Source organism: Lepidochelys kempii, chromosome 9 (assembly GCF_965140285.1).
Source record: "Lepidochelys kempii isolate rLepKem1 chromosome 9, rLepKem1.hap1, whole genome shotgun sequence".
In the NCBI taxonomy this organism is placed as follows: Eukaryota; Metazoa; Chordata; order Testudines; family Cheloniidae; genus Lepidochelys; species Lepidochelys kempii.
Window position 1 is genome coordinate 21,923,575 of NC_136388.1, and position 24,531 is coordinate 21,948,105.

The 24,531-nt window shown below is 38.5% G+C and overlaps 2 protein-coding genes across 23 annotated transcripts in view; one reads left to right on the forward strand and one right to left on the reverse strand.

The window, feature by feature from the left end:
• The window catches only part of PPM1L (protein phosphatase, Mg2+/Mn2+ dependent 1L), a 52,423-nt gene extending 41,715 nt beyond the window's left edge, over positions 1 to 10,708 (forward strand). For both annotated transcript variants that reach the window (XM_073359518.2, XM_073359519.1), the window contains exon 3: positions 6,478 to 10,708. In XM_073359518.2, the coding sequence (XP_073215619.1) occupies positions 6,478 to 6,824 (347 nt within the window). In that variant the 3' untranslated portion in view covers positions 6,825 to 10,708. The remainder of the gene's footprint in view (positions 1 to 6,477) is intronic.
• B3GALNT1 (beta-1,3-N-acetylgalactosaminyltransferase 1 (Globoside blood group)) overlaps positions 1 to 24,531 on the reverse strand; it is a 36,928-nt gene that overhangs the window by 10,710 nt on the left and 1,687 nt on the right. For 2 of the 21 annotated variants that reach the window (XM_073359516.2, XM_073359515.2), the window contains exons 2-5: positions 22,659 to 22,802; positions 18,798 to 18,880; positions 5,922 to 6,054; positions 1,087 to 1,252 (exon numbers count right to left, since the gene is read on the reverse strand). In XM_073359516.2, coding sequence (XP_073215617.1) covers positions 1,177 to 1,252; positions 5,922 to 6,054; positions 18,798 to 18,880; positions 22,659 to 22,726 — 360 coding nt within the window. In that variant the 5' untranslated portion in view covers positions 22,727 to 22,802 and the 3' untranslated portion in view covers positions 1,087 to 1,176. Of the gene's footprint in view, positions 1 to 1,086; positions 18,881 to 20,165; positions 20,756 to 22,658; positions 22,824 to 23,635; positions 23,774 to 24,278; positions 24,443 to 24,531 lie in introns of those variants that run through there. The other 19 variants (XM_073359500.2, XM_073359499.2, XM_073359501.2 and 16 more) reach the window with 15 other exon arrangements.

A 24,531-nucleotide genomic window follows, 5' to 3' on the forward strand; every position in this document is an offset into this window, starting at 1 on the left:
GCTGGTGTCTCAGCACTTGAAAGACCTCCAGTCACATTGACCCCATGACAGCATTCTCTGTCTCTAGTACTTGTGCTGCTCAAATCTACCTTTTCTATCTTCCTTAACCCTTTGTCTTTTAAAGAAAAATAAGCCCCAGAGCCTCATTCTGATGAATTTTTACTCTCAGACATCATCCATCATTTAACCATCATCATTGTCATAGTTTAAGGCAACAGCACTGTATTCACCCTCCGTGGATTCTCAAGGGCAGCCACTGTAGGCTCCCAGCTCCTCAGCTGTCATTTCTCTTGGGTGGAAACCCACATCTTTCCCTCCTGATCAGGGATTTTTCCAGGCTGCACAGTTCCCTGCCTATACTGTGATACTCCTAGTAAGCTAGACGGCCTAAACAGGCCAGTGTCTGCACTTTGCTGTCTCTTGGAAAGTTATGAACAGCTGTAATTGCCCATAGCTACACAGCTCTTCCTAAGCAAGCACATTTATTCTTAAGGTGGAAGCATTACAGAGAAAACATTAAATACAAAAAATAACCTATGCATATACTAATAAGCTTACCAGAGATCACCTCAACTTCAGTAAGGGCTCTGATAGGAGTCAGTCCTTCAGACACTGCTAAGAAGTTTTTCTGTGGCTACAAATTCATACCAGCATTAGCTGAGAATTAGCACCCCCGTGAATAGCTTGGTCTTTCCTTTATGCAGTTGGGCCTTTGAACTTGAGACTCTGGGAACAGGTAATCAGTCGACATTGATCCCCTTCTCATGGCATAGCTGTAAAAGGCTGGGCTTTTGCATAAACAGAGGTGGGGAACTTGCATTCACCTCCCACTAGAGATTCCCCAGGTAAACCACTTGACACTGCTTTGTCCAGAAGTCCATTTTTTGTTTGGCACATTATACAATACAGTCCTTTTGAAGTTCATAATAGTTCCCAGAGTTCACATCGCCTCTCTCCCCTACAGAAGTTACATACAGTCTTGGCCAACACTAATACATAAATCATTCATTTAATACAATAGACTCCAAGGATACTTAAACTTAATTCAGTAAGGTTTTTCAAGGATATTGCAGGAAATTACCATACCTGGAACTCTTGTATCTTAAACAGGCAGCCAATCACATCTTTGCTGGGTGGCCTTAGGAGGCAGGATAGTCCAGAGCAGCAGACTGGAAGTCAGGAGGCCTGGCTTCTGTTCCTAATAATGCTGTCACTGAACTGATGTTTGGCCTTAGCACAAGCTCTTCTCTGTCTGTAAAATGGAGATGATCATGCTTATCCCCCATTGTAAAGCATTTAGAGATCTGTGAATTAAAACTGTGATAAGTGCTCAGTATTATCATCAGGGAGTGGATTGTGCAGTCTCCTGAGATGCTTTTCTTCCCACTTCTTAAAAAGCCCCCAAAAACTTCCCACCACAAAATGGGATTTTAGAATGGCTTCTATTAGCACTGTATTTATTAGCATTCCTTCCCATTCCTGTTTTTCTAAATTTGTACCAGACAACTGCATTCTCAATTCCTTCGTTTTATGAGGATGAATGTTAGTTATGGATTTGTTGGGGTTTTTTTTAGCATGTTGCATAGTGCCCCAGGCTCCAGGGTATGTTTTCAATAGAACCCTCTCTCCTGATGCCTTTTCTTTCAGTACTGGCTGTGACCCTGGGCCTTTAGGGAACCCAATTAATATCAAAGTCCTCTTTATCCACAAATTGCAGTTACAGCCGCAGTAATATCTAATGTTAAATGCAGGACACACTCTCAGTAATGGCAATAGAAAGGACAAATATCTGGCAGTGATAAAGTGCAAAAATAAGGGGATATTGAGAAGATCTGAATGGCAAACCCAGTCTGTGTAGTTTGTCCTCCACCAAAGAATTGCAATAAAAGAACAGTTTTCATAAACTGTGCCTTCCTTTTCTAATCCCCAATCTCACTGAATTTCAGTGAAGCACACTCTGGTTATTCTGAGCATGATCAGCTGAGAGTTTAGGCTTTTCTGACATACTTCCTTTTGATTGGAGTTCCTTTTATCTTCCGATTTTATTATAATTATCATTGTTGTTATTAGACCAATACCTTTTTCTCTGGACGATAAGCAAGTCTACTTGGAGCAGAAATCCAGAACAGAGCAGAAGCAAGAGCTAGCCAACATTTCTAATAAATTTTAAAACTCTAAAGGTCTGTCCTGATAGTTCCCTTCCCTGTTCCTGTGTTTTTGGCCTAGATTATCTCTAAGGGCTTGTCTACACAAGGATATTGAACTGCTTGATTTTTTTTTCTTCTCTTTGGAAGAACAGGTCTCATTAGAAAGATGAATGTTCTAGCTCTCTGCAACTCAACAAAAAATACTCTTGCTAGCCTCACTTAATGTGTTTTCCTCTCTGTTGTGTATTGTCCCATTTTTATTATTACGATTAATATAACCCTCTGCTTTATAATGTAGACAGGGCTATTAACGACACAGACACCAATCCATACCTCTGCTAGGTACTTTTACATATTGCTTAACAGCCCTTGAGATTTTAATATGTATAATAAATATAACATAGACACGGTGCTAAAATTGTAATTATGAAGTTTATAGCAGTACCATAATATATCTGTTACCCCTCTTTGCTCCATTTTTCCATTAACTGATCATAAAATTTTTATGCTAATACATTTATAATGATTTAAAACCATGATTCCACCTTTGAAGAGGTGGACAGTTACTGTCTTATCAAAGGCAGTTACAGAAAGATGCAAAATAACCACATCATGATGCTGAATTACAATTTTTCCTCATCACATTCCATCATTAGAAGGCAGTGTCACAATCCGGGCCCCATGTATAATACAGTTATGCAGCTGCATAATTGTGTTGCAGGATGAGATTTCACTTAAAAGTTAAGTCCCTAGCCCTGGGGTGGAGAAGACAACCATCAGAATGTGAACCTGGTATAAACTGATGCAGTAATCTCTGTCTTAGTCCGCAAACAATAGCGTGAAACATTGGCTCAGAGAAAATGTTAACTTTCCTGTCAGTGGCCTTTTAATACTGAGGTGACAAATATCACCTGATCTGTCACTTTTGGATGTAGTCGCAGACATTGAGGTGGGAGTGGACTGGGGTGGCTTGATGCTGTCAAGGGTTGCTGGAGTGAGAGATGAGGAATTAAGCGCCTTCCCTCTCACCTCAGTGAGCCCTCCCCTCCTATTCACAGCCAGAAGCGGGAGGGAAAGAATCTTCTCCTCAATGCCAAACCCCTCAGCTGGCTCCCAAAAAACCTCACAGCTTCCTGTGAGCTAAATCCCCCTTGTATTCTCTACCTAAAAATGAAACCTCGATCTTCTCCTGACAAGTCCTTCATTGCTGCTCTTCGTTGTCAGAACAAAACTTGTAGTACTTTGAAAGTACAAATTTTGGGGGCTGCCTAAAATAAATTAAATCTAATACCAAAGTAAATAACACAAGACTGACTGGACTAGGAGAGGGGAGAAATGGCTTTTGGGAGTGAGATGCCACATAATGCTGGAGTCTTTGCCACATAGTTTAGAAATAATGTGTTGCATAAGTCACCGGAACTTGATCATAACTTAGGATATGTCTACACCAATGGCTCTCAGCCTTTCCAGACTACTGTACCCCTTTCAAAAATCTGATTTATCTTGCATACCCCATGTTTCACCTCACTTAAAAAATACTTGCTTACAAAATCACACATAAAAACACAAAAGCGTCACAGCACAGTGTTACTGAAAAATTGCTTACTTTCTCCTTTTTTACCATATAATTATAAAATAAATCAATTGGAGAATAAATATTGTACTTACATTTCAGTTTATAGTATATAAAGCAGTATCAACAAGTCATTTTCTGTATGAAATTTTAGTTTGTACTGATTTCACTAGTGCTTTTTACATAGCCTGTTGTAAAACTAGGCAAATATCTAGATGAGTTGATGTACCCTCTGGAAGACCTCTGTGTACCTCAGGGGTTCGCATACCCCTGGTTGAGAACCAGTGGTCTACACTATGGAGACTATACCAGCATAGCTATGGTGGCATAGCCCTGTAGCATAAATGCAGTCTACAACCACTGACAGGAGCGGATTTTCGGTTGGAATAGGTACACCATTAGCTATGTTGATGGAAGCTCAGAGACCCAGTCGGCTGTGAAGCATTGAATTAGATGCTTGCCTTGAAAAAATTCCATTTAGGGTTGTGAAGAGCCACATGCAATTTTGGAGCCACAAATTGACTGTCACGGATGTATATGCAAGTTATTCACCTTGAACAATATAATCCTTTAAACTGAGCTGTCTAAAAAGCAAAATTTTGTATTGTTGCCAAAATCTTTTTTTCTGTTAATAGGGATTATTCCTCGTCAGTAACCGTTAGAGATGCAGAATATTTGGTTTTAATGAGAATTTTTAAGTATTCTCTTTTCAATCATGAAAATAGAAAACATTAAAAGTAGTAAAAAATACTTTTTCATCCAGCCCTGTGGTATACAATATGTGCCATAGAAAAACTTCAGTCATTGCTTTACAAAGACAGCAAAAAAATTTTGCATCCATCAGTTCTTGCTGTAAATATTAGAATAGGTAGATACAATGAGTCTGTTGCATCAGATGTCTTCTCTGTACGCATAATAAAAGTTACAGGCAATGCATTCCTTGAATTACAGGGTCATAATTCCTTGAATTATGGCATGCTCTAAAATTAACTGTCATGTATTGCAAATTTTATGTTTTTCCTATCATCCCAAAACACACAAGACTACATTCTGACTATTTGCTCTCTTGTAGTCTTGGTTTTTTTCCCCAGTTTGTCCTGTGGATCTTCTGCACAGGCAAATCAGTGCACTGGCTACATGTCGTTCCAAGAGGCCACTCAAAAATGTATAATTACATATAGCAACTGCCCAGGGTTTGATTGACTGTATGTTTGAAAAGGTGTTTCAGATACAGTCTTAGAAATTCCCAGTGTCAGGAACTGTGCATGCCTTAATATTGAGACACCATTTTATACAGTCTTCAATGGAGGTGGGCAGGGAGTGAGAATTATGTACAAATATTTGAGACTTCTGAATAGAATTTTCCTTTATACCCCTCATTATTCACTTTGCAAACATTCAGGCAAAAATGTTCTGTTCAGACTGATGTTCACATAAATTAAGTTTCAGGCTTTAACCAAGAATCAATTAACTGAAATACAGTTTCAAGTGGAAGCAGAAATAGTTTAAAGATTAGGTCATCCAACTAGAGAACAGGGAGTCATGTGACTTTTGTGACCTGTCATGCAAACCCAAATAATCAGTTGTGGATAACATAGTTGCAGTGAATAGTTTGCAAGCAATAATAGGCTGGAATTTATTTGCAAGGCAAAAAATATTATTTTGAATAGCAAATTTGTAAAAAAAAAAAAAAAAATTCTTTTACGGACAATTGGCAAATCATGAAAAATGACTGCATTTGTCAAATGTGAATTTTTCATGCATGTGGAGTCCACAGTGAAGACAAAGTGACAATTTTACTAATTTTTCTTCTTTTTGGATGAAGAACTTCCATAACTTTAATGCTTATTTTAAAGGGAGCAAAAAGTGTCTTAAAATATAAATAAATCTTGATCTGTTAGTTCCATGCCTTGTCCTTGAGCATTATACAGTTACCTAGCACACCAACTTCCTTTTTAAATCTTATTGCTTAAGGACCAAAGCCTGGCCACACTGAAGTCAGAAGGGGAATTTTGTCATTGACTTCAGTGTGACCATAATTTTCCCCTCCTCCCCCTCCATTCATCATGAATTATCCTTTGCTCTGAGGATGGTGCTGCTATTTGTAGCAAGCAATCAGCTCCCTTGTATTTTCTGTGCTGAAGGAGAATTGAATTGTTTTCAGAACAAGAGTGTTCTGGGTCGTCATCATTATTGCTCACCCAAGACAACTTGATGGAGGTGTCCATAAATGCTTTTGTATATGTGCCTTTTGATGAGAGTGAGATTTTGGTCTTGCTGCAAGTGTTTTCAATGTTCCATTTCCTTCATACATCCTCCCAAATGAGGGGAAACCTGTTGGTGAATTGTACAAAAGGAGAAGAGCTTTATTAAAACCAGAATCTAGAGATTCACTTTGTATATTGTCTGAGCATTGACACAAAGCTCACTGGAAGGTAAACTGCTTAAAATAAGGGAGACCTCTCTGTTCACAACAGTTTGTCAGACTCATTTGAGGAGTAAAAAACACAAAGTTGTGCTTTGTTTTGAAAGGAGGGCCATCCGTGATGTTATGTTTCAGCTATTTCAATAGCACTGGCTTCCATGTAGATCCAATCCAACTCTTCACTGCATTGTCTTGATGTTTATCTTACTTCAGGCATCTTTTGTTTTTTTAGATATGTAATGTTTTTCATCTGTTTTTTTTCACAGATTTTACAGTGAATCTGGCAGTAAGTCATAGAGATGCAATTTAATAGAGTTTGTGTTTCATTGCAGGTGGCTTCATCAGCTTTAATGGCTCCTGGCGTGTTCAGGGGATTCTGGCCATGTCCCGCTCACTAGGAGATTATCCACTGAAAAATCTGAATGTTGTTATCCCTGACCCAGATATTCTGACCTTTGATCTGGACAAACTACAGCCGGAGTTCATGATCTTAGCATCTGATGGCCTGTGGGATGCTTTCAGCAATGAAGAGGCTGTTCGATTCATCAAGGAACGCCTGGATGAACCACATTTTGGTGCAAAGAGTATAGTTCTGCAGTCATTTTACAGAGGATGTCCTGATAACATAACAGTTATGGTGGTGAAGTTCAGGAATAGCAGCAAAACAGAAGAACAGTGAATTTATAACAGCTCTCTCCCTCTTCTCTAGTGAACTTAAAACAAACTCTTGTATTTTAATGTGGTAGAAAGTTCTAGTAATTATCATTAGGATTGTATGTAAAAGAAATGGGAAAGATCCCTCTGATCTGTTCTTTGCTGAACAAAAAGAACAACACGGCAAGTATGTTTTGGATAGTTATAATAATTAAGTTCCCCACATTGTCCTGCCTCATGTGACCTGCCCCTCCTTTGAAATGGAAGGGTCAGGTCATATTCTAGTTAATTTCTAAGGTTTAAAATTCCTGCCTAAGGCTTTTTCAAATACTGATGATTTCTTAATTTTCCTTTCTAATAGCTGAAGCTGCATTCAGTTTGGCACTGAAGGGGCAAGGCAGTCATAAGCGAGCGATAGGAATGACACTGCTTTTCACTCATATATGTAACTAATCTCACAACTGCACTCTTCAATGCTTCGCATCCTTGTTTATCTAATCTGCAGTGATAGATTGAAAAAGATTTGTAATTATTGGTCTGTGCTTTACATGAAGAAAAAAGAGAAGCTAAATGCTAGCCTCTGCCAGTCCACAATTGGCCACCCTCTTCATAATTTTATAATGAAATATGCCCTTTTTACTATATGATTAAGTAAATAATTGAGTTCCGTGTATCCATGTGATTATCCAGTCTGTGTATAATTTTCATTACACTTTCCCTATGCCCTACTGTATTCAAATCAACTGATAAACTCCCTCACCAAATTCTGAGGTTTGATGCCTTCAGTCACCAAGAAACTAGTTCTGTCATTGTTGAAGAATGCTTAGCATTGATTCAGTTCACACTTGCTTCTGCTTTTTAGCAAAGAATTTTCATAGACAAGTAGAGAAAAAAATACAAGATGCTTTCAAGCAAGGCAGAGCTTTTTATGATGTTCTGGGGAGGTTCAGTAACACTGAAACTTAATTCAAAATATTTGTCAAGGAAAAAAACCCTAAAACAACGCTTATGGCACTTAGTGTTCAACACTGTACACCACCATTGCCATGTAAATTATTGGGAATATGCTTTAGTGCTGAAACATTCTCATAACTGTAACCAAGAAACTTTTAAGTTCTGATTTTCAACAATAATTGTATTTGGAATCGGTGAATAATGTAAATTTTATTATAGACAGCAACCTTCCAAATCTGGTATAGATCTGGAAATTGCTGGTTACTTTATCATATAGTGATCTGGAAACAGAACAGTAACAGAGAATAGATAGTGTCTTAGCAGAAACCTTGGATTCTTTTTGTGAATAATAGGTCAGACATACTAATGAAAACCGGAAAATCTAGAACAGAAAGGTGTGGGCACAGGCTTCTTACCTCATTTTGAGACCTTCATGGAATTGATTCTTTAAGTGAAAGATTTAATTAAAAGATCCAACTGCTGTACTAAGGGAAAAAATCAAGTTTAGTGGATTTTTAATTGTAGCTTTGCAATCAAACTGAAGTCGTAAGAGGAAATATTAATGATCTCACTTCAGTTAAATTGCACTGATCTCATTTCTAAAGCTCTTCCAGGTTAGAGTGCTCTGAAATGATGTGAATGTTGTGCAGAGGTTTCGTGATGGTCCTTATAAGTGTGAAACCCTGTACAATGCTAGAGCAGGAGTTCTCAAAGTGGGCTCCAAGGAGCATTTGCTGGTCACATGGTGAAGCCTTTGCCTTCCCCTTTCCAGCTGCTTCGAGAGGCAGACAGGCCTGTCCTTGCAGGAAAGAACCCAAAGGGTTGTGGAAACAGCTTCTCGGGGAAAAGAGAGAGGCTGAGAGGTTTACTCCACTAAGGTACTGCTACAAATGTAGAGGAGGAACCTGTAGAAATGAGCAGGGGATACAGCCCTGGAGCTATCTCAATCGAGTACTTCAGCAGAAAGCTGAATTACTTCAGCCTCTGGCTACAATCTTGCTGTAATGAATCTATCAGTTATCAGTTAAGTCTTCCATACATACACAGGTGGGGAGCTGGAACTAGAATGATGGTCCTTCAGCTACCAGAAAACCCCACTCTGTATGCCTCTACCACGTGAGCTAAAGGAAATTTCTCAAAGCAGGTACTAAGATTAGGCCCTGCACCCTCCCTGTAGCTCAGCCAATAGATCACAGAAGGGAACTCCAGAGCTCTACAGGAGTGCTGGTAGAGTCGCTTCACCTCCTATGGAGCAGCTAGACCTGTATCAGGAGCCCAGGAAAAAGGATTTGACTGTGTTGTTAACTGTAGATTTACAAATTCAGGTACCATAGTTGACACAGGTAAGGTGTCGGGGTGGTGACTGGGAAGGCAGGTAGGTGATCCATGAGATACTGTTGCCTTAGCAGTGAGCCACAGTCTAGAGCCTTGCACAGGACTATTCTTTAATCCTGCTCCCACTATTATGGCAGCAGGATCTATGTGATCTCAGTCCTGCTGCAAGGCTGGGCTCTACCACTGTAGAAGCATTTGAGAAACTCAGTACAGGAGCACAGAATAGCTTTGTGGGTGGCACTGACCTATGTATTTATTCCAGGATTAAGACTCAGAACTTACTCTTGCCTGATAACTAAACAAAGCTATTTCAGCCTATGTTCAATGTTCGCATTTGTGAAAGCATTAGTTATTTTTCTACCTTTTCTTGAATTTTCCTTTTATTTTTTTCCTTGATGGTTAACTCCTTTGCTATGCCCTGTGTATGAAACCTGTAGCTTTAGTAGTCTGCCATAGCACTGTCAATAACTGCAATAACTCCCTTCCTTTGTCAAAGAAATTCACTTTCACCATCTGTGTTTGATGTGACTGGTGGATTTTACTCTTAATTTAAAAAAAAAACAAGGGGCGGAGACTCACTTTAGGATTAAAGAAAGTGGTATATGAAGAGGGAAGGGACTGTGCAAATTTGCCCTCACGCTCTGTCAATGCATCTACCTTAAAAACCTACTTTCCTAGGGTTTTCCCTGTAAACCCTGCCAGTCATGTTGAAGTCTCTAACAATTTTGTGAGGTGGACAGCTACCCACAAGGGACAAGACTAAGAAGATCTACATCTCCCTTATAAAAGTCTTTAACGTTCAGGTGGTTGGGATGCGGGAAACCAAGGCTCGAGGCCCTGGCTCCACATCAGAGTGGGGATTTGAAAACAGGCCTCCTGTATCTCAGATGCATGCCCAAACCACTGACCTACTGTGTATTCTTATGAGGGATGGGCACACATTGCTTTTCCCCTCCTCTCCCCACCCCAAAAATGTCCTGATCTGTTTGCCCCCAGCTGTCTTGAAGGGGGTTAGGTGTGCTCGGAGCATACCTCTTGAAACAGGCCCCACAGGCAAGAGAGGCAGGGAATACCTTGCTTGCAGTGAGCAGCTTGGTGGTATCGTTACCTTAGGTGCTTTTGCACAGGCCCCGCAGCAGAAACTTAGGCACCTAGGGAGCTTAGGTGGGTACCGGGTTAGGTAGCATCTGAGCAGGGGTTTTGAGGATTTCAGTGGCACCTAAGTGTTGGACTTAAGCATCTAAAGGGGCAATTAGGCGCCTAAGTCCCTTTGTGGATCTAGCCTAAAGTGGCTGTATCAATGTCCAAATACCTGGTCCCTTGAGTCTGTGTGTCCAGATGTGAAAGGCCACTATACTAAACTGGTGCCCATGTCCAACATATGTATTGTTCATTATTAAATATTGTAAACTTGTAGTTATACCTCACTTTTTTTTTTAAATGTTGCTCTTATTGGCAATGGTATTCTAAACTGGTGGTTTTCCAGAGCCAAATTAACTGAGTACACTTTTATACATATTCTTATAGCAGACCCTTGCAGTTTTACTGTGTTGTGCTGTACTGTGAACTCTTTGCAAGGACTGTGCTTTACTAATTAAAGAGCTATAACTTATCCTCATATTCTGGCTGTCAGCGAAGTCCAGTTGTACATAATACACTGCCTTTCTGTGTGATCATCTCTCCCTCTAGTGTCTTGCCCAAGGAAGTATAGTAGCCTACTGACTTAAAGTTAATAGAGTAGAACCTCAGTTACGAACACCAGAGTTACAAACTGACTGGTCAACCACACACCTCATTTGGAATCACAGTCAGGCAGCAGCAGAGACACCCTCCCCCCCAAAAAGGCAAACACAGTACAGTACTGCGTTAAACAAACTACTGAAAAAAAAAAAAGGAACATTTAAAAAAAAAGATTTGACAAGGTCTGGAAACTTTCTGTGCTTGTTTCATTTAAATTAAGATGGTTAAAAGCAGCATTTTTCTTCTGCATAGTAAAGTTTCAAAGCTGTATTACATCAATGTTCAGTTGTAAACTTTTGAAAGAACAACTAACGTTTTCTTCAGCGTTACAACCAACCTCCATTCCCGAGGTGGTTTAGCACAAGCAAAAGATGCATGTTCTTTAAGGATGAAATTTACCCCAGTGCAGAGATCCTGTGTAAGGTATACGCATGCCCACTGCACAGGAGTGAACTTTATACTAGTGCTGAAGGTCCCAGATTCAGTCTCCATTGATGATTATGGTGTCTGGACATATGCACCCATGGTTTATTACATATACAGATCCAAGAGCAGAATTTAGCCACCAAAAAGTTTGAGGACCTGTTTGGTATTTAGAGCCATGTCATCAACTTGCCCTGCATTCCTTGCCAAGATCTTTCCAAACATGGTTGTCTTACTGTATCATATCAGTGAATGCATTTGAAGCAACTTAACTGTTTGTTGCAGGCATCCAAAAGTTTGGTGACAGTACAGCTTGTTCAGGCCACTGTGGCCGAACATGCAGGTTCTGAAATTCACAGATCATCTCCAGGTTGGCAGCATCAGCTGTTTTATATTTTTTTTTTTCTGTAACATTTAGTGTGAAGCACAGGAATGGAAGTGTCTGGTCAGTGAAATGGTCCAGAAGATGATTTTTAAAAATAAAGGGCTTGGTTAGTGATCTTACTCCCATTGAAGTCAGTGGAAGATTTGTCATTGATTTAAGTGAAAGGATCAATAGTAAAATCAGTATTAGATTGTTTGTGCAGTGACATTTGTTGTATGGTAACCTACGTGTGGTAGGTAAAGCGTTTAGTGTTCACTCCGTATAACAGCTATCTGATGGTGCTTTTACTTCATTAAAGTCAGAAGAAATTCTTTGCTTTAGAGCAGTTAGGCCAGATTGAAGTAACCATACAATATATTTGCTAAATAAATTCTAACTCTGTATTTTGAAAATATAATTTTTTTTTCAAGAAACCAGCTACCTTTTAACAGACAAGATGTCACTGTACTAAACATTAGGAAGATACTGGTGATACATGAGTGGTTTTTCACATGGATGGGGAAAAATCAGCATTTTTCTTTTTTAAAAAAAAACCTCAGCCTTCCATTTTCTAAAATAGGTTTTAAGCCTTAATCTTGAAAGTTGTTCTGCAGCAGTCTACCAGTCCAGAGTAACATCTAGGATCAGGACCTTAAAAAAGTAGTTTTGGAAAATGGAAGGTTCAGGTTTTTTATTAAAGCAACAGGCAATTAATGTTACTAGTAGCTTGAGGTTTAGCAGACATGTAATATAGCTGCTAATCTTTAATGGTGGTTAAGTTTGTAATTATCTTTCCAAATCTAAAGACTGGAACCTCATGGAACGTTTACATTCTAAATTAAGCATACTTTTGTATATTGAATTACTAGGTTTGTTTATATAGCACTGAAGGACTTGGTTTTTCTGTGTCATATACAAAAATTTCATTGAGCAGGACCTCTGAACATGGAGTATATATAGAAGCAGCTATTACATGAGTATCTTAGGTACAGTAAAATGTACAAGGTCAGAGCAACTGAAGCTTATCAAACTATAAATATGATTGTGACCACCACATTAGAGGCCTTTGGAGGAAAAAGGTTTGAATCCTACTTTTAGAAGAGGCTAGTTTCTTGCATCTTCCTGAGGTCAAAAGGGGAAAAAGTCCATATTCCTTGAGCCACAGAGGGAAAGGGGGACAGTATTTCCCCGCATTTACAAGTCCTAGGGTCCAACAGCTCTATCCCTTGAACCTTTGGAGGTGCATTAGTTTATAGGGAAACAGCTGCTCAGAAATCCAGTTCAGTGTGTATTCTATACAGGTAAATCATAATAAATCACTAAGCAGTTATGGTTAGATTCTTTATCAATCTAAACGCAGAATCTATGCAGCCATAACACATTGGTTTCAGTTAGTGGTCAAATATTGGTCCCAGAACAGACAATCATGTCTGTCTGATTAGAGTCTAAGTACAATACCACTTTTTAAAGACTATCACACAGGGAACATCCCTTTAGAGCGTTAGTGTTCAAAAGCCAAATGTCTGAAGTTTTTGTTCTATATTGAATCAATTCAACTCTCCTTGCTACACTACTCAGATTATACAAGTGAGAGATGTGAAATATGGACAGTTAACCAAGGCTGGTTTTACCAATAAGACCTAGTTCTTGGCTAGTTTCAGGACCATTCCCTTTTTAATTTATTATAATGAGACTTTTGGGATCCCTATGACTCTACTACTGTAGTGGATTGAGGAGCAGGGGCTGGGGGTATGCAGCAGCGTACTTTAGAAGTAATAATACAAAGACTAGTATTGCAGTTAGAGATTGTAGAACCATGGCTGGCTCTGTTATATGGAAGAGTGCTCAGGAAAAATGCTTACACTTTTTTATGATTGGGCTGTTTGGGTTGTTAAAAACCTATCAGTGCAGTATTTTCCTACCTTTTTGTGCATTATAAGAGCAGAGCCTGAGGTATGTATGACAGTAACTGAACCACACTGTCTAAACAAGTAGTGTTTACTTTGCTAAATCATCATAGCCAAGATTCTCTTTATGCTTTATAAAGTTTGCAGTTGCTTTTCATTCAAAACCAAAAGCACTTAAAATTTGTATTTTTATTTCAGAAATCTAAGTTGTGAGAGAAAGGCTTTCACTATAGCTTTAAGGAACACTGCAGACAAAGCATTACAAAGAGTCCTGGGTAAGCCAGCAGATTACATTTTCCTTACTTTACATAGTGAGTCAGCATGTATGTACTACCGACACCTTAAATTAACTTTTAAAAGTCTGGCTATTAAGAATCAGTCAGATTAATGAAGATTGCAGAAAGTAATGTAATAAGTAACTACAGTCACAAGGCTAGAAATAGTGAGGTTTTAGCTATAAAGTTAAAAACACAACAATTATGCTCAGTTGGGTTTAGTTTATTCTACTTGATATATTCAATACATTGCAGCATTTGCTTGTTTTAAGGATGCAAAATAAAGCCCCATAGTTGAAGGTGAGAAACTATAACAGCACAGGTTATATTCTCTCGGCAATTAGAAAATTACTTTATCAGGCATCTACAGAAAAACAATCTAAAACCACATGGGCCTGTTAGAGATTATAATCCCTTTTTGATTATCAGAGGCCCAACATGTATTTATAAACTAGTTTACAGTTTTCATATTTTAGAAAACATGGACCCCACTACACAAGGAAATAAGATAAAATCCATATATCCTTGCCTTGTGGAAAGTATGTTTCCCTTCCATCACAGATTACTACTAGTATACAAACATGGTTTTTCAACCTTTGAAGTGTAATTTTTTTTTTTTAAATAGCATCAAGTAGATCACTTTAACAAGCAGCATTCAGAGGAACACATTTCAAATCCCTCCCAAATCATATATTCTACTTCAATAGGAAAAGCTACAATTTTCCTATAAGGATCCAAAATGTCACTCAGCCTCAATCTCCTTGACATCAGTGGGAATTTTGTCTAAGTAGTGCAGCATTGAGTCCCATGTTTGCAGCTTCTGGGTTTTATAATTTAAGTAACATATCTGATATAGACAGAAGATTAGGAATTCAGTGTTCACATCCTATTTAGTTTACCCTCAATCAGTTTCTAGTTCAAGTTTGTGTCGTACATTATGTACACTGTGAATCCAGACTTCAAGCATAATTAAATTCAGTTTAAATTACTCCAACTTTTAAAAACGAACTATACCAAGATAAAAGAAACAGGTGATTTAATACAATTTTCTGTAAATCTACTGTACATTTTCTTTTTAGTACTGTACTAATAGCAGACATAAAACAATGCCAAAACTAGGTACAGGCAACGAATATATGCAGTCTGTGGTCTTCATTAAAATGGTTCATCCTGCAATGCACCTAGTCAGTTTAAGTATTTACTATTTGTATTTGAAGGTACGCAGTCAATGAATCCCAGTAAAATGTCTAAACACTTAAATCTGCAAACTCTACTGGAAGAATATACAGGTGATAGATACAGTGGTAATTTTACATTGTGAATGCTATTTTCAATACACTAGAATAAAACTCTAAATACTAAACATTGTTTGATGCATTTTTGTGCACACCACCTCTGTGAGAATATGTACGGTCCTAAAGGATGTTTGACCTGCTTCATCTGCGTCATTTGCAAGGCCAATAAGTTCATAAACAGGGTCATAAGAAATCTTAGGCTGAAGTTTACACTTCATTTCTATCAGAAGATGTTAAGGGGACAGAGTTGTTTGGGTCCTACATTAAAATTGACTGATGGTGTAAATTCATACAATTATTTTAAACTCCCCTCTTATAATCAGGTTTGTTTTTAAAAATAGCCAACATTTCCGTTCAAATAACATGGCAAGCAGTATTACACATTTTATGCTTCTAGTAATAAACACGTTCAAAGCTGTTTACAAACGGGAGAAGCAAGAAAAATGTCTAAGTTACTAAGAGGCTGTTTCAAATTAAATCATCAGTTTTGTAACTAAGTTACAATTTCATGTTGAATAAACTGTGTATAAATCTACATTTCTGAAGGCAAAAGCCCTGCAATTGCTGATCAGTGAACCTTGTCAGGCACAAAAGTATCTTGCTTGGAGAAAGTTACTTACTTTTCTCTAATTGTCACACCTATTTTTGCAGCTGCAGCCATCTGCCTTGCATCAGCTTTGTGAAGACTGAAGTCTTTTGTGATTCCACCTAAAGTATTCTTTTAAAAAGCAGTATTAACCACTGTCCAACTACACTGAATATCAGCATTCATGGGGCAAACACTCACTATTAAATAAACATTCGTGTCATGGTAGGTTTAAAATAATAAGCGGTTTTGTAGGTGAGAATTTTTCACTGTATGCCCAGTCATTGGACAAGATGATATATACAAGTTGAGCATGTTCCTTCCCACCCAACTATAGTAAAACTCATATCAAATCATAAGTGGATCCCAGAAGTTTAGTTGTTGCAGTTTTGCAGTAATTTCTAGTTCTAAAATTAGAATAGCGCTTCCTCCCCACCATATTTAAAGAAGACATTACCTATCTTTAGAATTTCATTAAACTATACAAGCTAGTTTAAAAAAATAAAACCTACAACCTTGAATTGAATCACAGTGAGCACCCTTCTAGAACAAAGTTCAAAATACCGGGGTCTACAGTTTGTGGTGGTGAACACAATTTTCTCCCCTAAATACTAAAGTGGAATCTTAGTCTTAAATTAACCTGTAAGATATAATGTATGGTTATACAAAGTTATCAAAATTCAACACTGATCATAGTACACATTAAAAAATATTGATGAAACCTCATTCTTGGTACTAGTAGTGGAGTTATTTTATACCTATTCTACATTTGTCTCTAAGAGACAATTTAAAAGACAAATTAAATGTAAATATCCTATCATTAGCTATAGTATGAGTAGAAGTAAACTGGCAGTGCTCTGTCATTCTAGATGTACAGGATGTCACTGTTGTATCTTTGGTATGTGATAGATTTTAGATGTGTCAAGAATAATAAATGTGTTAATGCACTTGCAGATTCTGTATTGTCTACCAGAAGCATAAACTACTGGAAACATGGCCTTGCTGATATGACTAAGACAATAAAATACCCGTCTTTACATAAAAAAAAAATCATTTGTTTTCTTGTGTTAAGATTCCTGTTAGAAAAATGTCTAGAAATATTTCCAAATGTTTATTTTAAACTCTGAACCAAACAGTTCATTTTGCAAATGAAAGTTGATCTCAGCATTTGAAAGCCATTTCAACTGACAAGTTTCACAGCAAATCTCATTGCTTATTTTCCCTGCCTGGATTCTGGTAGGTGTGGAGATGAGCCTATTAGTGCATAAATTTTGCTGTCCTATTTTGCATAGTAACTTGAAAGTAAGTTTATTTGAACTTAGTTACACTGCTGTAGATCTGGCCCTCTATCTTAATATACTGAGAACACTGTTACCACTAAAATAATGCAGCTTTCTGAAGCCATTAAGGCAATTCTATAAAATATATTTATAGGCACCTAAAAAAGCAGCCAGATTTTCTGAAGTGCTGAGTATCTAGAAATTCTGCTGATTTCAGTGAAAACATAGGAGCCTAAAATTAAACAACTAATTTTGAAAATCTTGGCACAATATTTCTAAAGGAATCATTGGGGTTGACTAAGCAAGCAACTTTGAGCATCTTGCAGTGCAGAGGAGGAGTTCATGTGTTGATGGGGGCCCAGGATGAGACATTCCCTATTGTAGGCGGGGTACCCATCTGAAGGAAAACAGATAGCACTTTGCCCCAGGATCTAGGTTTGTGGGACAGTTCTTTGAGAAAAAAGGGGTGCTGCTCCTGCGGTTCCATAAGACAACAGATTCCTGGGGAGGTGGCAGGAAACTCAGGCAGGATGACCCCATACTTGCAGCAGACTGTTCAGAAATGAACCAGATGGGTGGAGTGAGCAGAGTACTGTTACCATATAATCTAAATAATTCTGGAATAAAAAAAGGTGCAACGAAGTCTCATTCTCAATTTAAAAACACCATACTGAAAACCCTCTAGAGATATTCTGCTGTTTTAATTGTGCCTCGTAATCAGGGTGGTCCCATAAGCCTGAGTGATCCTTTCTAAAACCCCATTTCCTTGTTCTACAAAACTCAATTTACACACTTTCTACAGTGCAATTCAAACCAAGAGGCCAGGACAAAACAGTCAGCTTTTGACAGACCTATATTAACATGGGATCATTAGCAAATGAGTGAAGTGTCTGTCAATAAATCCTGCCAAAATCTCATCAATTCACTTGAAGTGATACCATGTACTGCAATCAAGTGTCTATATTTACAGATGTTAAAGTTAATTTTGTATAAAAAGAAGAGTTGTGTATCTTCTAGAATATGGATGTTCACATTTAGCATATTTAAGCAAATTCCAACATAAACATCTTCAAATTTAATAGGTTTGATATGGCTCATCATTTCATAAATCTTCAGAGCCAGTTTTCCATCAAGTATATACCCCATTCCACTACAGTATGGAGGATATACCTTAAATGGATATTCATCATAAGAAATATATGTTTTTCTGTAAAACCCTCTGTAGGAAAAGTTATCAATTAGAGGGTAACCAGTAAAAAAACTGTCTGAAGAATTTATATTTTGAAGAAACGTTACTAAGTTGCCAGGGTTGATGAAAACATCAGAATCAGTCTTCATAATGTATTTAGTATTTGAACAAAACTCAGACACCCATCTGAATGCCATGATTGTTTTCAAGGTAAGATTGTTATAAGTATCCATAAAATCTTGGCGAATTATGTCACCATACAGAATGCTTTCATCTTCTATCGATAATGCATCTAAGCTGTCTTCTCTTTCAGCTCCTTGCCCTAATAAGAACAGTACTAGAATCTGACTGTCCCCCCAGGATTTTTTAGAACCCCATGTTACTCGAATGGCCTGCCTTGCCTCTATATCCATAGGTTGTGAAGACACCAAGATGACCAGAAACGGATTTGTATCTTTGCATTTCAAACGCTCCCGCAGCGTGAAGAGGAATTTCTGCTTGTAAACTGGCTCATATTCATAGAAATACATCCAGTTTGTATGCTCTATCACAGTATGCGAAGGAAGTGTCATGTACCATGTCATTATTATGACAGAAAGCATAGAGAGTGCCAAAAAACTCCATTTTAAGTATTTCATAGACATATTCACCAGAAGCAGCTACAAGATAGATGTGTGTAGCTTCAAGAGGCTTACAAAGTCCTGGATCAGAAATTTTGAGAGCCAGCTTCTTGCTGAAAGAAATGCAGATGGAAAAGGTTAGTACATTAAGAATGCAATTGTACTCATTTTATTATCTGCCTAAAATTGTAACTACAAAACATAGCTTGATATCATGAGGTCAGAAAAGGAAAACTACACTGGCCCTGCTAAACACTGTTCTTTAGCCACAACTTATATCTTGAACACCACATACTGATTATGAATGAAGTTTGCTTGTAACTAGAGGAGTGGTGACTGATCTTATTCATGGCTTTCTCCTTGGGAGTCCCATCTACTAAAGGACCAAGTATAGAGCACTCTTAATTCCAGAGACAGTTGAGGGCTCTCAGCACATCAGCCTAGTGTTTTAGACTCATTTAAAGCTTGATGCTGGAGGGATGGTGGCACACAAAAACAGATGACTAAAGTGTTTTTTTTAAATACTGCTCAAAACCCATAAGTTAGCAATTTCTTTTGATGGAAAGAAGGTAAATAATTTTATTACATTTGTAGTTTGAGATTTTTATGTAAGCAGGAACGGACCAGGAGGATATAAACAAAAAAACAAGACAAAAACAAATGCAGACAAATATGCTGTCTCATCCCAACACAGCCGCATCTCCTCATTAACTGCATGCTCTTGGCTGAATATGCTAATGAGGAGTCAACTTCTATACAAGCAAACTGAACAAACACTAGAATTACAAACCTACATCCATAAGTATTTCAGTGACACACACCAAGCTCTTTATAATATGCTCAACACACAAAGATGGCTATTTCCTACAAAACAACTATATAATAAAAAAAAGTTTGTTTAGTTATGCACATGTTGAACTAGCCAACTACATAAAGGGACAATCTACCCAATCCTGCCAGAGAGCTTTGTCATTGACTTAAATGGGAGCAAGACTGATCCACTGTACAGTAGATCAGGTTCAAACCTTAAGGTTTGTGCCAGAAAACTTTGCAAGCTTATCATGTAAATACATACACCTCTACAATGACTTTTAGGATAGTCTGGTCAAGCCAGAATATCCTAATAACTGCATGCAATATTATGAGGCTTTGACACATACAAAACTGTGTCACTGCAATTTAGCATATGCTTCTATGTGCATTATTTGGTACTTGCATAATGAGTATTTTTGAAAGAAATTCTAAGAGTTATGGAAAGATACTCTGAATTTCCAGTTTTGCAAATTAGAAATTGTCTACGTACACTTTGCTTTCACATTATGGCAGTCTAACTTTCCAATTAAAAATTACTTTGGTATAATGATATGTTTCAGAGCACTAGAGAGAGAGAATGTTTACCTGGCAACTGTATCACTGCTGTTTGTATTATTCCTCCATCCTCTTATTCATCTACTACACAAGAAAAGTTTCTGTGAACATTTCTCTTCTGATGGTGCCCTGGAGCTGATGTCAAAGTATGTTACTGTTAGACTTCACTGTCTGAGATTTAAGATCTTTTACTTCATTATGAAAGAGGAAAATATTGAATTCCACTGCAGACCTAAAACCAAAAAAACCCTACAACTTCCACCCTTCCTCCCTCCCCACCCCAAAAAAAACCAAAACCCCGCAGATGAAATTAATCAAATACAGCAGGGGAATGCAGCTGATAGCACTAAGAATCCTGATCTCCTTACTCAAAACTCCAATGAAGTCAATGAGATTTTTCACCAAGCAAGGAAAACAGGAATTAGCCCAAGAAGCAGAACAAACTGAGGACGTTACGATGAAAAAGGGAGCTACCAAAGTCATTTTTATGCTGTTAGGTTTATTAACAAGATGGCCTTACTCCTGGGCCTCAGAAGACAGCAGCAGACCTCTGAGGGGATGTCATATCCCAACTAGCAATTCCTCCTCATATGGACAGGAAGAGCCAAGCATGTTTTATCCTGAAAGGAAAGACTAGTCAGTCAGTAAACAAAGTAAAGCTTACTCCCTAACATCACAAACTATCAAGCAGCATGTGACTCAAGCTATCATCAGAGCAACATACTGCCATGCACAGCAAAGCCATTCAACAGAAACTACATACAAATCCCATTCCAGAATGCAGTGAGAATAGAATCAGTAGTCTGTAGTCAACAGGAGTCTTGCCATCAACTACAATGGGAGCAGGACTAACCCTATCCATAGTTTCTACTGATTGGTTGCTTTACAGATAATGTAAGAATTGGCAGGTGACAACTGAGGAAGATAGCAGCACAGAGAGTAAAAGATATGAGCTAGCAATCTTAAATGTATACATGCACACACAACCCAGCTGATCCATTCTCACAGTAGTCTCCCAAAATTGACATGGGATTGCACACAATATAATCATTAACATAATGAGTGCCGATAGTTATGCTACAGCAGTGGCAGTGTTAACAAAGCTTGATGTGCAAAAATCCCTACTCCAATATGATTAGAAATGGTATCCTTGGAAAGCACTTAAAAAAAAAAAGATGAAATATGCCCATCTGCACCATACAAGAGATTAGGTATTCCCAAATAAACAAGTTCTGTGTTCAGTTTTGAGCTACTGCTAATAAGCAGGGATCCTAGAAATCTGTTTGCCAAAAAAAACATGAAATTTGTTTTTACAGAGACTCTTTAGCTTTTACATTTTGTAAAAAAAATAAAAACATACACAGTGAAACCCTGATTTATCCAGTCTAACTGAGATCAGGGCCGAATCGGATAATCAAAAATTCTGATAATCAGAAGAATGGGCAAAGAGCTTTCTATCCCTTATTTTAAGATGGGAAGCTTGGGCAGTCAGCCTCGGGCAGCTGGTGGTTCAGTTAATACAATGAGTTGGGTAATGGAGGCTCAGATAAACATTGTGTTCAACTGATTTCTGTAAATATTGTGGCTAGGGAAACTAAAGTTCAGTATTTCACTTTAATTGCAGAAAGACACATATGTATAGATTTTATCAGAGCATGGGGGGGCTGTGTTTTCCACAGAAAACTGGGATTCCTGCTAATAAGTAATGGTATGGCATTACCAAACTAATTACCAAGATTCACTACATTGTGGGAAGTTCAGTCACTCTTCCTATTTACAGGAAGATCTTATCCAGTCTTCTCTTATATGGACATTACAGTTCATGTGGTATTTCTCCTTGCCCACCTCATAAGGTGTGCTATATGCCAGATGTTCCCTTTCACTTCAGAGGCAACTGCTTTTCACTGACACTCAATGTGTATCATTTAATATAGTTATAAGAAATGTAAAACCATATTTTAGAAGGAGAACCTGGTTTATTCCCCTATCTAAAAGGGACTGTGTGTAGGCAATTATAGTTGGATGTCAGTGACTGTCAAGGTTCTCCCTCCATGTGATAAAACCACTGCCTTGATCCAACTCTGGATCCAGATTCAGGATGCTGAAAATGCAGTAGCCTTCTCCTCCTAAAAAAATGAAAACAGGGCCTCCAGGATAGGATTGACATATTGAGTATTATGTGACCATGACACCAATTTGGACCCTCACCTTAAACTGGCACAACAGTATTGACAACTCCAAGCGTTCAAAAATCATGAGATTTTTAAAAAATTACGTTTACAGTACTATTTGTTTGCCTTCTAGTTTTGGGGCCTTTTCGAGCTTTTGTTCACAAGTACAAGGGCTAGAAATTTTTTTTTAAATGACAGCTGAGATTCTCATGTAATCACATGACCCTAGATACTTCAAAAAAATACCAAATATCACAAGCTTGTTTAAGTCACAACAGTGAGCTAGACTGTGGATCCCTACTAGCTCGTCCAAGAAACATATGTGGAACATAGAAAACATCCCCAAACCTACCATTGTGATGTTAATTCCAGATTACTCTCATCACCACTGTCAGATGGGGAGGAGAAGACAGTGTTCATGGCCTAGCATGGGAGTGATCTTCCGCTGCTTTTGGTAATGATGTGATGGAGGATGAAGAGGCCCCAACTCCAACCTCTGAAAACGGGAAAAAAACTCCTAAGGGAATAGAAATGCAAAAGTAGGAGCATCTACACAAACACATTCACTTGTTTCCTCTTCACACCCTATCCTGGCTTAAATACACCCCATCCAGAAGCCTCAAATGTTATCAACCCTGCAATCAAGTCTACACAGCCCTCTGAGACTCCTCCTCTCCTTCCCTGTTCAGAGAGGAATGAAGGAACAACACGGAACAGGTTTGCTTCAGGAGAAAGAAGGAGCTGCAACAGAGCTACTGGTCTCTCTATATTTTAGCAACCTGAAAACTACCTTGTGTTCAACCACACAATTTTCAATGGCATACCAGCACAGAAAGACATCATCCACTCTAAAATTTAACCCCTCCAATGCTCGAGAGCACACAACCCCTATACCAAAGCTAAGGGCCAGCAACACAACAGCAGAGTCAGAAACTGCTACATGTAGCAAAAGCTAACACAAGGCAAAATTTACTATCTTCACCTCTCTCATTCCCCTGGGCCAGAAGTAGCAAATTATAATAGGAGGGTTGTCCTTGTCAGAATTTGCTGCTCCTCACTTTTCCCCATCCTTGTGATGTCAGTTTTGAATAAAATTTGACTTAATGCTGCCCCATGGAGCTAGCAATAGCGACTAGCAATGGTTCAGTAACAGTGCTGCCATAATAAGCAGACATGAGGAACAACAGAGACTGGGCCATTGTTTGCGCGTGTTCTACAGATTCAAATTCCGGCACTTATCTGCATGCACTCCAGCTGCCATTAACTTTGTTAGATTTAACTTTATAGAATTGCAGAGATGTGTCTGTAATATGAAAAATGCATATGTACCTTGAGGGATCAAATATGTCTCATTTCAGCACTGAGTTCTACATGCTTTGTCAGTCTGGGATGGTTTGTGTGCAGCAAGCTCAGTGTCTAAGTGTGGGTAGCTCCTGTTTGTTTAGCTGAACCTAAGCCCAAGTTCTGCTGTAGCAAAGAGAAAGAGTTAGACTTCATTTTATAATGCTCATGTGCTGCATTCCCAAAGTATGCTGCAGCATCTCTAAGGATAAAGGATAACAATGTGTGTTATTGGGGCATTACTAAAAGGGAGGAAAGTTATGGTCACATTGCAAGGGTGCCACATTCCTTAACTTTGTACTTCCTGTTTTTTAGAGGTTTAAGTTTAGCTACTCTCTCCACTCTGGAAAGGCATGAAGCAGCACTAGGCAACCTTCATTCTGCATTAACAAAGTTTTTAGGCAGTTAATTTCCTTGGGCGTGGGGTTTTTTTTTTGTTTTTCTTTTTAAATATATAATTTCTCAGCATCTCCATAACCCAGCTCTCCCTCTCCACTGCCTCTGGCTAGTTGGCAATAATTATTACCACAGTCACCGAAGACAATGTTGCATGTTAATCCCTTGACTACCCAACACCATCTCCCCAGGTCAGGGGCCTCCTGTCTCTGCCTGTTCAGCAGGTTGGTCTTACCTGCTTCCCATGCCAGAGCAGACATCAGCAGAGGTCCTGCAAGTTAAGAAGCTGGGGAGAGGATGCAGGAACAGTGCAGGAACTAACATGGAGTCAGGCCTATTTTTTAGAAGGAAAATAAATATGGAGGGCATGTCTGGACCCCTCCTATGCACCCCATACTTCTCTGACCTCCCTCTCTTCCTTTAGCAGCAGCATAAGGAAGGGTGAGTCCGGAGCACCTTCCTTACTGCACGAGGCAGCATGATTTAAC